This window comes from Lethenteron reissneri, chromosome 9 (assembly GCF_015708825.2).
Source record: "Lethenteron reissneri isolate LAM-NWPU_2019-01 chromosome 9, ASM1570882v1, whole genome shotgun sequence".
In the NCBI taxonomy this organism is placed as follows: Eukaryota; Metazoa; Chordata; class Hyperoartia; order Petromyzontiformes; family Petromyzontidae; genus Lethenteron; species Lethenteron reissneri.
The window spans coordinates 10,565,677-10,580,282 of record NC_083787.1 but is presented as its reverse complement, the minus strand read 5'-3'; the positions used below and the strand labels follow the sequence as shown (position 1 = coordinate 10,580,282).

Below are 14,606 nucleotides of genomic sequence, written 5' to 3'. Positions count from 1 at the left end.
TCCCCTCGGCGCGGCTTGGCTCCGCCCTAGCCGCGCCTCCCTTCTCGAACCCTCTATAGGGTTCCAGGAGCTTCCACACGAGGTCTACCATGACCCTTGCCCCAGTTCCTCCGCCGTGCTGGCACACCCGCGTATATGTTCAGCGGCGTGTGTGCTAAGGGCCCACCTGCAGTTGCTGCTGCTGTCCAACAGTCAGCGCTATGTCACTAAACTCATGTGAATGACATGAGGTCTTGTGTCAAAGGACGAAAAATAATTAATACTTTTATAACTAATATATGTTCAGTAATATTCCATCGACCATCAAGACTCTTTCTGCTCTGGTCTGCTTTGCCGGTTCAGGAATGTGTCTGCACATCCGATTAAACTAAGTTAGACCAGGCAAGGCCCACTGAGCTATGTAGCTTTCAGCGACGCGACCTGGCCACAAATGATAACCCAACGAAGTTGATGTGCAAATGTATTGCAGCTAAATACTCCAAACGCATATTTCTGACGTGCTCAGAGGAAACCCCCAAGGATTTAAGAGGGGATAGCATGCAATAGTCTGCACTGACGGGTTCAAAAACCCACATGAGTCTTCTAACGAAGTTAGACTCCTGTTGATATATTTAGTAAATCCATCGCATTCCGAATAAGTTGCGCGCATCCTGCCAGGTTCATTTCAGTCGAACCTTTATAATGAAAAGTAGAAGGCCTCAGTTGAATGGATTTGACATCAGCCCAGCCCCTCGCACTGATTGGGTACAAAAAAAAATCTCCCAAGGTGCCCGCACTTGGTCTCTCGCCCCTCTCTAGTGCGGACTCTTCGTGCACAGCAATTGAGCGGCGAGGGGGCATTAGCGCATGGAGAAGGTGCGACAAACTGAACGGAGGTAAATTACTGCAACAGCAATGGCACTGCGCTCAGGTTGTCTCAGCCTTAAAGGAGTACCCGGTGTGATGTGGAAACACCAGCACTGGGGAGACAAAGGCGGCCGAGCGTGGCTGTTGGCCACACCACCCCTCGTGCACTGTGTGGGCGTTCAAAGGTGCTCACTAACCGGACTTGCACCAACAATCTGTTAAAGGCTACACGGGGGTTTTTTGTCGCCGCGACCGCCTGCTTAGCTCGGCACGTTTAGTAGCGCAGCACGCGAACTGCTCTGCCACCGCTCGCCTATCATGAAGATAATCGATTATAATTGCATGGAACATAATTGCATGGAACATAATGTTTTTTCTGCTGCTTGGAGTTGTTCGTGACTTACCGTGATGGGTGGGGCCAGCGTCAGAGAAAATAATTACATTAATTGTTTACAGCTTCAATTACTGTCGCTTTAATGCTTAGCGATTTAAAATGTGCCGTCATCTCTATTACAAGTGGTAACTGTGAAGGGGCGTTGATGCTGTGGCGGATGGGACACGTGCGTAGAGTGGAGGAGAATAGGGTAAGCAACTTGAAGGAATGGAATAGCACGTGGCAGCAAAATGTTGTGGGAAGGATCAGGAGTAGGAGGAGGTTGAGACGGGCGGGACACAGGTGGAAGATGAGGGCAATTTACCGAGCCGGGCATTGGAGTGGCACCCAGAAGTTGGGCGATCATGAAGCAATCATCCTCACTGACCTGCTTCTGCTCCTCCCCTACAACCCATCTCTTCTCCCGACACCAGGGCTTGGCAACCTGCGGCTCTGGAGCCGCATGTGCCTATTTATGGACAGCTTTATAACGTTGTTTATTTATTTAGGACCCACCCTCTCGTATTGACGTGCATTGCAGCTCTTAAAATATTGAGAAGGGAGGGGGTTGTTTTCCGAATAAAAAATAAATCTTCTTGTTATGTTGGATGACGACCTCTGCCCGAGTCCATCCTGCTGCTACTTCCAGCCCCCACCCCCCTATCACTACCCCAGCCCCTATCACTACCACTATCATTACCCCAAACCCTATCACTACCCCTATCATTACCCCAACCCCTATCACTACCCCTATAACTGCCCCTATCACTACCCCTATCATTACTCCAACCCCTATCACCACCCCTATCACTACCCCTATCACTACCCCTATCACTACCCCAACTCCTATCACTACCCCAACCCATATCACTACCCCTAACATTACTCCAACCCATATTACTACCCCTATCACTCGCACTATCACGACCCCAACCCCTATATTCACCCCTATAGCTACCCCTCCTTCACCACTCACACCTGTCCTATCACCATAACTACACCACCCCCTTTAATAGCCCATCATCTTATGTTATAATTGTTGTAAAGCACTTTGGAATAAGCCGCTATATAAATCTATATAAAATAAGTTCAATTGGGAAGACCTTGAGCCAGACTGTTACCATCGAAAGACCTCGAAGGTGCAGTGTCGTCTGCAACAACTGCGGGAATTGGAAGAAGGAAGGAAGCGATGGCGATGCGCGTGGCTACGTAAACGTCACTGGCCACGAAGATCTGGGATTGTTAATCACGAATACTGTCTCTGAATGAGTCCAACTTCTACAGGTGACATCAACGACGTCATTCCCCTTCTTCATTAGTACCCGCAGTCCAGTGACGTCACGCGGTAGCGTTCTCGTCTATCGCTCCTGAAGTCTGTCACGTTGAGCTGACGGGACTCAGCTCTGTAATGGTTATTCTTCCACCCCCCACACCCCGTCACGATTTCTGGTCCCCATTCGATTTGATGATTCTGATAATGATCATCTTATGACGATGAACACGATCGTGGTGATTGACATGTACGTTGAACTTCTTTCGCACCGTGCGTAGCCAACCGCGCTAGTCGGAGGTGCGGGGAAGGACAACAAACTAAACACAAAACACATTTCTAAATAAATGAGTGTTCAATCTACATTTAACAGTGCATAGCTTCAGCGGCTTCCTGATATCGGAAGAAAGAGTGCTCCAGACGGCCACACAAGCGCATCTGAAAGTGCGCGATGCAGTGACCGTCTTTGTTTGATGGCTATCCAAAAGCCACTGCGAGGATGAGTGGAGTTCTCGTGATGGTTTACGCTCCTTGACGAGATCAGCAAGGAATTTGTGATATATTTGTGGCAAACACTTTGTGTGTAATGAGTGCGACCTTGATGATGATGAACACGTTCATGATAGTTCACTCGATCACGATCATGGTGGTACCACTCTTGATGCTGATGATGGTGGTTGACTCATGATGTTGATGATGGTGGTGATGCTGAAGTCTCAGGGCTCGCACTGGAAGGTGGCTCCCCCGTGCACCTGCGGAAGCTCCGTGCAGTCGAGGCTCGCGATCAGCGTGAGCTCCCCGGGGCGCTTGGGAACCACGGGCACGCGCATGCGCACGCGGCCGTGCCCCTCCACGTCCCTGCGCCGAGACAGACACACAAAGATAAATGTCCCCTGTATAGCCTACAGCAAACTGTTGGGGCAAGTACTGCGAGCACCTATTAAGGGCGGGACAGGCACATGAGCGGGTGCTGTGGGCAGCAGCACGTCTGACCGCCTATAGTACCCCCAGTGCTGAAGCTTGCACACACCGCACCAGATAATCATTTGAGGCTGAATCGACCTAGGGGAGGCCCAGAACTGGGTCGCGGGTGCATAACGAATCACGCTCACCGCTACACTATCGTCAAGAAAGACATACGGGCACGTGTCATCATCAGCAGCAGCAGCAGCGTGAGCATCAGGTATAATCGTCACTAAACACATGGACAGTACTGTGAGATTGCGTTTACAATGTTGCATACGCACGTAATAACATCCTGGTCTTAAAAGGAAAATAATATAATAACGGACGTTTCGGGCGATGATCCCTCTTCATAGCACATGTGTTTGGTTCAATCGATAACACGTGTGCTATGAAGAAGGGCCGTTGCCCGAAACACCTTCTATGATATATTTGATCTTCTTATGATCGTGAACTTGTGACGATTGCGCCATACCCGACGAGGATGGTGCCCGGCGCGTGCACGCCGGCTCCCTCGACACGCACGCGCACGCGGTGCAGGACGCGCGCCACGGGGTTCGTGAAGCAGAGCTCGGAGATGAGATCGCGACCCACGTGGGCCCCCTCGGGCACCTGTGGGGGGATATCACAGCATCATTGTTACACCATCATCTACCACCGCACCATTATCACACCATGATCATAATCACACCGTCATTATCCCATCATGCCATTGCAAACACACCTCCGATTAGCCCTTGTCTACGTACGGTGCGAAATAAGTTCAACATACATCTAACATCACAGCATCATCTCACATCACACCATTATCATGCCATTATAAACACACCACCATCTACCATTGTACCATAGCACCACCGTGTCTGGTGGAGGAGGATTTATGATTCCCAAAATCTATTTTGAGAAATATAGTTGTTGCTGCTGTTGTTGTTATTGTTGTTGTTGTTAATGTTGCTGTAGTGTGCCACTCACGTGCACGCGTAGGCGCGGGGAGCGCACGCGGGCCACGTGCACGCGCGCGACCTCGACGCCCGTGTCGAGCACGCGCGCGCACGCCACCAGCACGAGCGCGAAATGGTCCACGGCCAGGTGCAGGTACTCGCTCGCGGGCACGCGCACCAGCACGCGCCGCTCTGTGCCAGACAACAAAGACAAAGGTCCCCCCGTAGAGCCTTCAAATAAGACTGTTGGGGCAAGTGCTGTTAGCGAGCATCTATGAAGGCCGGGACAGTACACTAGGTGGTGGGTAGCCAGCACCACGCCCGACTGCCTTTGTCCCTCCAGTGGCGATGTATACACACCGCACCAGCTACTCATTTGAGGCTGCGTCGACCTAGGGGACGAGGCACAGGACCGGTTCAGAAAATCATCACTGATGTGGGTCCTGATCGGGAATAGAACTTGGGTCCCCGGGTTTCGTAGCACAGAGCGCTAATCGCTAGACTGCCGTTCATATACACGCATGCACACAAATACAATACTCGTATAATCATCCTTCTTCTCTCCCTCCCTCCGTCTCACCCTCGTGGGGTCCCAGCTCCAGCAGAGTCTCCTCCTCTTCGAACCCGCCCAGGTTGGCGCCCGTGTACGTGGCCCCGTGGCCCCGCACGCGCACGCACACGTGCACGCGGGGTCGCGCGCTCGCACTCGCCACGCGCACCTCGGCCGTTAACTCCCGGCCCAGCGCGGTCTCCTCCAGAACCCGCACCGCCAGCGTCACCTCGGGGGGTCGTGGCTCCCCGCCCACCGGGGGCCCAATAGGGTCCCCGCCAAGGGATGCAATGAAGTGTCCATCGGGGTTTAAAAAGGAGCGTTCATCCAGAGCCCCGCCGATATCAGCTGCGTCTCTTCCCCTCTCGACCCCGCCAGGACCACCTGCGCCGCTCACGTTGTCCCCCTGGGGGGACCCTGCCCCTCCTGTCTCCACCTCGCGGGGTCCCCTCTCCGCACCCGCGCGCTTCAGCAGGCTGAGTGCGTGCGCCACCACGCGGCGCTCCTCCTCGGAGCCTGCGGGGGTGGACGAAGGTGGGTGGACGAGGGGCATCGTCATCGTTAGCAGCAGATGCAGCATCATTATTATTTCAGCAGCTACAGCAATAGTCGCAGCATCGTAATCAACTTCCCCAGCCATCACCAGATTGATAGTTCCCTACCATCACCATTCGTAAAGACATTAGCATTATCATCACTATCTCCTGCATATCCTAATTTCAATATAATTATCGTTAAACATTATAATCAACATCATATCGATCAACGCATACTTGTAAATTGTTCTAGTTGTATTCAATAAAAATCAGTCAACATTTTCATCCCTCGAACATTCCGCGCCACTAACCCACTCGCCGCTGCCCTTCTCTATCCTCCCCCTTGCTCATTGGCCCCTGACCATCTGCCCACTGACCCTACCGGCCGGTGGCGTCTGTGCACGTGGTGTGTACTGCAGCCACTGTAGAGGCAACGAAGGGTTGGTGGATCACACACAGATCTTGTGAAACTCCCTTCCCGTGGACGCCGTGGTGTCGTATCCTAGCTCGCCAGGAGAAAGCGGCACAACAGCAAACACGTGGGCTCCATCTGTTTCGTCTTCGTGGGATACAGTGTTCCCCCTCGCACGTCGTGGATTTTGTCCGGGCGCTCCGGCTTTCTCCAACGTGTAAATACTCATTAATTGCCCGATAACATTCTAATGTATAGAGGACCGCAGAGCTTGAGAAATTGTTGGTAGCGCGAATTCATCATTTGGCTACCTTCTCGCTCGTCTGTCGTTCCTCCTGCTGGTGCCTCTGAGTCGTCCTCTCTCTTTACGAGAGCGAGCGAATGCAGTGCGGAGGCGCGTGGCGCGTTACTAATTGACAGACCGCTGTTTTTGAGTTGTACGCCTTTTGGCGTCATCTGGTCCAACGCCAATGGAGACTAGGCTCTAAGAAAAGCTGTCTCGGGTGTGGACCAATCAACTTCAAGGACAGTGCATATCATTATCATTATCAGAGTTGTGTTGCTTTTGTTTGCATTTTGACTGCTTGTGTTGTGGTTATTGCAAACATGATGCCTTGTATAAAGGTGTCAGTTTTTGTACCAGTTTAAAGGGTAAAAACCTACTACTATAAGTTGACATTGTTACTACGATTGCCTCTGTCACTACGCCGTCTGACCCCGGGCCCCATAGCCGCTGCCCCCCTGCTGCCCGAGCTCGCGGTTACCCTCAGGGGGTTTGTATTCGGCTGTGATGTCGAGGCGCGCGTCGCTGCCCGGAGCCTTGGTGCTGATCTTCTGGCCGATGCTGTCGGTCTCCACGGAGATCCGCTCCCGTTCCCCGCCCGCACGCCTCTTCCAGAACACGCGGTCGCTGTTCACCTGTGCGCAGGTGAGCGGGTGAGTGTATGAGCAGACGATTGGATATGCAGATGAGCATATAAGTAGGTGAGCAGGTGAGCAGGTTACACGATGAGTAGGTGAGCAGGTGATCAGGTTACACGATGAGTAGGTGAGCAGGTGAGCGTTTTAGCAGGTGAATGGGCTAACGGCTGAATAGTTGAGTAGGTGAGGCGATTGGGCGAACAGGTGAGCACGTGAGCAGGTGACCACGTGGGTAGTCGGTCAGGTGAACAGGTGAGCTGTCAGACTGTTTGTGTCAGGCTTGGGATTCAGATGGTTAGGGAAGGATTGTATCGATTAATGTATAGAGTTAGGGGTCAAGATTGGGATTCGGTTTTTATTAGGGCTAGGGTTGGTATTATAGTTGGGTTCAGGGTTAGAGTTAGGTTGCGGGCTGGGTTTCGGTTCATGGTTGGGACTGCTTGAAAGGTGCGATCACGCGGTGATGGGAGATCACAGTGTCCAGCAGCTTTGCTGACCTCCGCGAACACAAAGGCGGTGTCGTATTTCAAGTTGATGTCTCCTTTCTTCACGGCCACCACGGGAGCCGGGCCGCAGCGGAAAACACCTGGGTGGTGGTGGGAGTGTAGGGGTGGTGGGGCGGGGAGGGGGGCACATAGAGACAAGGAGTGGGGGGGGGGGTGCCATGGTGGCGAGATGTTAATTACCTTGCCTGGTATACAGGAGGTCGTGGGCTCGATCCTGACCCTGACGCCTGCATATTTGGAGTTTGCGTGTCTATCTTCATGGTCGCGTAGATTTTTCTCCAGGTCCTCAGGTTTTGCCCTCCACATTTATAATCAACATGCGTTTAAAATATTTGCCTGTAACACATTAACATATGATAGGCCACTTTGTTGAGATATAGTTTGTGATGGCTAGGTCGCATCTGAATTATAGCTATATATCTCAGTGGGCCTTACCTGGTAATATAAAAAAATGAAAAGTTTTTAGGTTGATAGGAAGTACCACGCGAACCACCACCGCCATCATCATGACCGCTGTCAGGCTCCGTAGAGCAGGGTGCGTGTTTGTTGTCATCGTCTACGAGAGCTGCACGTGGCAAACCGGGGACGCTGCCACACGGCGCGCCGATTGCGCACTCGCTGAGCCAATCTGGCAAGGGCCACGTGGTCAGCAAAGGGGCAGTGCTGCAACACGAACCCTTGCGCTGAATCCTGCGCCGCCACGCCTGCAACCAACCCCGCTCCGACCAGCGTGGTGAAGTATGGTCAAATACACCGCCGCGATCAGCTCGAGCGTGGCAGTGGGGAGGTCCCTATAGAGGAGCGGATCCGTGCAAGGAGCCATGGCGCAGACGCACGCGCACGTTGCGTTTAAAAGTAACATGAGCACGAAAATCATCAATCATCGTCCCTTCACCCCACCCATCGTCCCACGTGATACCACCTGCGAGGCACGCCTCGCGACGCTCAGGTGAGCGTTACCTGCGCTCGCTTCCTGCGGGGTGCCGTCCACCACCTGCCAGCCATCGTATCCCGACGGGAGGTCGGGTCGCTTCATCCACGCGTCGCTCCACGAGTGGAAGTTCCTGGCACAGGTGCGCGAGGCGGATGAGTTGGAGTCCTGTCTGTGAGCGAGGGGGTTTAGTGCACTGTACGATGACGAATTCGACGACCCGAGCTCGATTCTCCCTTACGGCCACCAACACCAGTGACGATTAACTAAGCCAGTCCTGAATCTCCCGAGGTCGACTCAGCCTTAAATGCGTATCTGGTGCGATGTGTAAACATCGCAACTAGGGAGACAAAGGTGGTCGAGGGTGGTGCCGACCACCCATCCTCTCTCATGTGCCTTGTATGCCTTCATAGGTGCTCGCTAATAGCACTTGCCCCAGCGGTCTGTTAAAGGCCATACGGTGTATCGCTATGTTTGTGTGGCCATATATGGGGTCATAGAGTGTGTTCAGCAGGGAGCCGGTCTGCATGGGAGAGGGAGTCACGGTGCAGGGAGTCGTGGTGCAGAAGGTCACAGTGCAGGAGGTCACGGTGCAGAGAGTGCATGGAGCTCCAGCACGTGGGGCAGGGGGCTGCCCCTCACCAGATGGAGTCCTTGGTCTGGCTCCGGTCTGGCCGCATCTTCTCGTCGAGGAAGATGTCCGTGACGAGGTTCCCGTCCGTGTCGTGCGCCGAGGAGAAGTTGGTGACGGTGCGACACGGGATTCCCAGGGCGCGCAACACTTCGCGGAAGAAGACACACACGGGACATGCGTGAAATACGTACATCCGGAAAACCGACAGAGATATTGCTTGATATTACATGCGCACGTACAGATCATACATAAACATACAGAGATTATGAGGGGGGGGGGGGGATATACAGGGCAGAGATCGTGCGTAAAATGCATATAGATCACGCGTAAGAAACACACACAGGTCATGTGTAAGGTGATTGATTACAAATGTTGATTTAAAGCTTTCGTGACTGCAGGAATCCAAACTCTTTGGTTATTTCGGTAAAGTCACGTAGTTTATTTTATACCTCTGTGACTTAACCGAAAGAACCAAAGAGTATGATAAAAACAAATTTTCAGTGGTCCATTCATTTGCTATACAAACGTACGCCCATTCATCCACGCGCTTTCTTTTCGTCTCTGCATTTGTCAATCCACAAGTCAAATCCGCAAGACGACTTCGCCCCTCCCCGCACCCGTGGTAGTGACGGCGGCGAACACCCAGCATTGGCCGTACTTGACCGGTCGACCCGACCGGTGATGCTCTCTCAGGATGTCAGGGCTACCCGTCCAGGCAGCGGGGGCGGTCCCCCCGGAGTAGTCGTTACGCTCGGACCAGTTCCCCTCCAGGACCCCGCTCTCGTCATTCGCGTTCACCTTCGCGGGGGGGGGGGGGTGGAAGTGGTGGGGGAGGGGGCGGAGGCACAGCTGAAACACTTCAAGGGTGAGTTCGGAGCCAACTTGCCGTAGGTCGGGGACGACCCGCGACTTACGATCCGCGGTGTCCACGTGGGCCGCCCGTGTCTCTGTCTATTTACTGCCTATGGCCGCTCGGTTGGTGAGGCAGTCTCTTGCCTCCTGTGCGTTCTCTCCACTGCTCACTTCGAAACAATCCCCAAAACGATATTCGGCCATCACAGCAAGCGCCTTGGCCTCTCTTTCTCTCTGCGTATGCGTGGGTCTCTGTGTGCGTCTCTAATGTGTGGGGAGCGGTGGTGCAGCGGTTAGCGCTACACTGCGCTGTGAACCCGGCGACCCGGGTTCGATTTCCGCTCACGGCCAACACCAGTGACGATTGTCTGAACCGGTCCTGGGCCTTACTTAGATCGACTCAGCCTCAAATGAGTACCTGGTGCGGTGTGTAAACATCGTCACTGGAGAGACAAAGGCGGTCGGGCGTGGTGCTGGCCACCCACCCTCTCGTGTACCGTTCCGGCCTTCATAGGTGCTCGCTAACAGCACTTGCCGCTATAGTCTGTTAAGGCTATACGGGGGATCTTTGTCTTTGTCTCTAATGGGGAGCGGTATTGTACTGGTTAGCGCACCGCGCTACAAACCCGGAGACCTGAGTTCGATTCCCACTCACGACCAGTAACAGTGGCGAGTATCTGAACCGGTCGACTCAGCCTGAATCGAGTATCTGACGCAGCAGTGTGTGAACATCAGCAGTGAGGAAACAAAGAGTGGGGGGGGGGGGGGGGGTCTGTTTCTTTGTGTTGAGTCGATCTTCTTACCAGCGCGGACACGGTTCGCACCACGTCCACGGCGTCTCCACGCTGCCCCCAGGCCATGGAGGTCAGCAGGTGCAGGCTCGCGTCCAGCACCCCGCTCGCAAACTGCGGGCCGCGGGTTGGGTTAGGGGTAGGGGTGTGTTAGAGTAAGTAGTAAGTTGTGTGTTAGTGTAAGTAGTAAGTTGTGTGTTAGTGTAAGTAGTAAGTTGTGTGTTAGACATGGGGTGTGTTTGTAGTAGGGGTGTGATCGGGGCTAGAAGAGTTAAGGCTGTAAACTGTGTTAATGATCGGGTTAGGGTGTGTATTAGAGCAAGTGTTAGAGCAAGTGTTAGAGTAAGTAGTAGGGGTACCACTTAATCAGTTATGGCTGAAGTTAGCGTTCGAGTCGGAGTGTGTGTCAGGGCTCACTTTGGAAATGTCACGGCTGCCATTGAGTGCACGCGTCAAGGTGTGCCCATGACTGTCCACACAGGTAACATGGGACAGTATATACAGACTGCACACACGCGTGCCACGCTGGTTACACGTACCTGCCCATAGTTCCACGCGCGGGTCCCGATCTGCTGCGCGGTTCCGTAGAACAGTCGACCCGTCTCGTTCAGAACAAACTCCGTTCTGTGTTCCTCGGGCTCCATGAAGACGGCGTCTCCTGGGGGGGGGGGGGGGGGGGGGGTCCCGAGCACGCCAAACGTCCGGTCACTCGGTCCGCTTTGTAATATCGACAAGAGCTGCAACGTTATTGATCGGCTGTTGATGATCGAGCATGCCGAATGATTTGATTGATGGCAGCCGTCACGCGGTCCACTCTTGTCACGTGAGGAATCACGTGACAGGACAATGACAACACGAGCCAGGCCAGCGGGCCTGCTTCAGGGCCAATTAGACGCGCCAGGCAGGCCCCTGGGACGATGGTCCACTCCCCCTGACGCAGCTATCCGGGCTTGAACTGCCTGAGTGTGGATTTGTCGTTGTTGCTCTGCATCTCCGTCAGCCGTGCGAAAGAAGAATATTGATTTGATTGATTGTCAAGATGTCATCACGGACAACGTCCGTTGATGCCACCACAGAAAGTTCAATGCCAACGTGTTCCACCCTCCACCGGTTCCCGCAGCCACTGCACAGCAGAGCCACGCAGCGACCTCCACGATATTCAATGACAGTCTCCTACCATCTGCTCATACAAAGACCCATAGACTCACGCATAGACCCACACAGACACACACAGACCCACACAGACACACACAGACAGATTTGCAGTCCCATACAGATACAAACAAGGACAAAGATCCCCCATGTAGCCTTAACAGACTGTAGGGGCAAGTGCTGTTAGCGAGCACCTATGAAGGCCAGAACGGTACACGAGGGGGTTGGGTGGCCAGCACCACGCCCGACCGCCTTTGTCTCCCTAGTGGCGATGTTTGCTACACACCACACCCGGTACTCATTTGAGGCTGAGTCGACCTAGGGGAGGCCCAGGACCGGTTCAAATAATCGTCACTGGTGTTGGCCGTGAGCGGGAATCTAACTCGGTTCGCCAGGTTCATAGCGCAGCGCGCTAACTGCTACACCACCGCTCCTACACCACGCTCACACAGACACTCACGGACCCACACGGGAACACGCGGACTAACACACAGACCCATAGACACATACACTCATAGACTGACGCAGAGATCCAAAGACGCACACAGAGAATAATAGACACACACAGACAGTCCCATACAGAGACACACAGATCTCCCCTTGCAGGCTTCCACCACCTGCACTGAAATCGTCTCTTCCCTTTGCTCTCCGGACTCGTGAAGACCACCCAGGTACCTGTCTCGGCAATTGGCCCTCCCCCATCCATTGACTATTGACCACTGATGTCTCACGCTGTTAAATATTGTACTTATGAGTATCGATTCTAATCTATTCTTGGTCAAGACGCAGGAGCTCCCACCTCTGCACCACGGGTTGAAGAGGATGATGAGGTCGGGACAGACCCCGGGCGCCGTGCGTACCGGCAAGCCCCCGGCGGGGCTCACCGCCACCGCGAGCCGGTACTGGCCGACGGGGCAGTGCGGAGGAGACTGCACCGTGACCTCGATCTCGACCCCTTGGCCCCCTCCCGAGGTCTCCTCGCCCAGGGTCGCGCTCCACGTCTCCTCGCTAAGCCGCGGTCCCACGGGCACGGAGACGGGAGGTCCTGCACTCTCTGCGTGCGTGCGTGTGGGTGTGTAAATGGGGGGGGGGGGGGGGGGGGGTAGCGGTGGCATAGTGGTTCGCGCACTACACTACTACTTCCGCTCACTGTCGACATCAGAATATGTAACCGGGTCCTGGGCCTCTCCTAGGTCGACTCAGCCTCACAGATGAGCATTATTCATCCATCATACCCAAAACCATCATCACATCCTCCCGTCACCTCCAACATCATCAGCATCATCTTCCCCATAATCACCCACGCAACCGACAACATCATTATCCTATCATACGCGTCATGTCTCCATCATTAACACCCCCACATCCTCTCCTCGCCTCTAGAATCCCCCCTGCATCACGACGCCATCGTAACCTCGCACCGTCACTCCACTCCCCACCCAGGGCTCTGCCCTTCTCCCCGCCCGCCGCGCCCTGTTGTTGTCCATTGACTGGTGCTGAACTCCACCTCCTATCTCAGCGTTCTTCATTGCAAGGCCCGCAGGCCACTGGTGGCCCCTGGTGACCTTTAGTGCGACCCCTGACGTCGTGCGGCCACGGGCAATACACTCATGTGAAAACACCCCATCGTGCTCTCAAACCCATTGGTTCCAAATGTGTGGCAGCCATCATACTGATTTCTTATGGGCGAAAGTGGCCCCCCTCTGAAAATTAGTAAAAACGACCATACCTCCACTGGCCACGCCCCGTCGCTGTCCACCTACCGGTGCTGAACTCGAGGACGATGGAGTCGCGGTGTCGCTGCACGGCGCGGCTCAGCTTGAGGCGCAGGCGGAACGGGGCCCCGCGCCGCAGCACGAGCTGCGCCTGCGCGAAGCCGCCGGTGCGGTGCTCGCGCGCCGCCTCCTCATTCCCCGCGCTCTCCACGCGCAACACGACCAGGCGCTCGCCCACTGAGGTCCCGTGGGGAGGTGGGGGGAGGTCACGGTGAGGATACACGCAGGGTGGTCACAAGCTACAACACTCGACCTTTACCCCAGAACCTCACCTGGACCCACAGACTCTCACCTTGACCCTCAGACCCTCACCTTGACCTACAGACTCTCACCTTGACCCTCAGACCCTCACCTTGACCCACAGACTATCACCTTGACCCTCAGACCCTCACCTTGACCCACAGACTCTCACCTTGACCCTCAGACCCTCACCTTGACCCTCAGACTCTCACCTTGACCCCAGACCCTCACTTGATCTCACATACCCAACTTAACCCACAGACTCTCACCTTGTCCCTCAGACCCTCACCTTGATCCTCAGACTCTCACCTTGACCCTCAGACTCTCACCTTGACTCTCAGACTCTCACCTTGACCCTCAGACCCTCACCTTGACCCTCAGACTCTCACCTTGACCCTCATACCTTCACCTTGACCCTCAGACCCTCACCTTGACCCTCAGACCCTCACCTGTATCGCGAGGCATCGCTGCGCTGGGCCGCAGAGAGAGAGATACCGCTGCAGCTTCCCTCCCGCGTTTCCCTTTAAAAGGCCACGACCCCCGCCCGCGGCGAGGGCGGCAATCACTGCTGATTACAGCAGCGCTTAGCGGGGATTGGGTGAGTGGCGTTGGGATGGGGGTGGGGGGGAGGCGCACCCAGGTAATTGCAACGAGGACCTCTAATTAACACTTAGCCTTTGACTGCGGGGCGGGTAAGGGTTCGAGGTGGGGTTACTGCCCATTGCGCGGGGGATGGGCGGTACTCCCAGAAGGCAGAGGGAAGGAAGAGAGAGACTCATTGCACCCAATTTCTATCTATTGATAAGATGGCCGGGACCACCTCCCCCCTTTCCGATGACCCCGACTGTTGTGGCGGCTGATTGAGGAGACTTCGGGGAAATTCGTCGACAGTGAATTCTATCCCAGCCGAGGC

At 54.6% G+C, this 14,606-nt stretch overlaps 1 protein-coding gene across 1 annotated transcript; it reads right to left on the bottom strand.

Annotated features, from left to right (window-relative positions):
- Positions 1-3,064: 3,064 nt before the first annotated feature.
- Positions 3,065-14,158, bottom strand: LOC133340360 (protein-glutamine gamma-glutamyltransferase K-like). Its single transcript, XM_061548504.1, has 14 exons — positions 14,143-14,158; positions 13,438-13,630; positions 12,478-12,686; positions 11,066-11,184; positions 10,539-10,640; positions 9,501-9,681; positions 8,892-9,030; positions 8,279-8,382; positions 7,310-7,398; positions 6,656-6,809; positions 4,974-5,459; positions 4,425-4,585; positions 3,928-4,064; positions 3,065-3,347 (listed from the first exon to the last, which is right to left on the bottom strand). The coding sequence occupies exons 1-14, from the start codon at positions 14,156-14,158 to the stop codon at positions 3,206-3,208; spliced, it is 2,232 nt and encodes a 743-aa protein (XP_061404488.1). The 3' UTR covers positions 3,065-3,205.
- Positions 14,159-14,606: the final 448 nt, after the last annotated feature.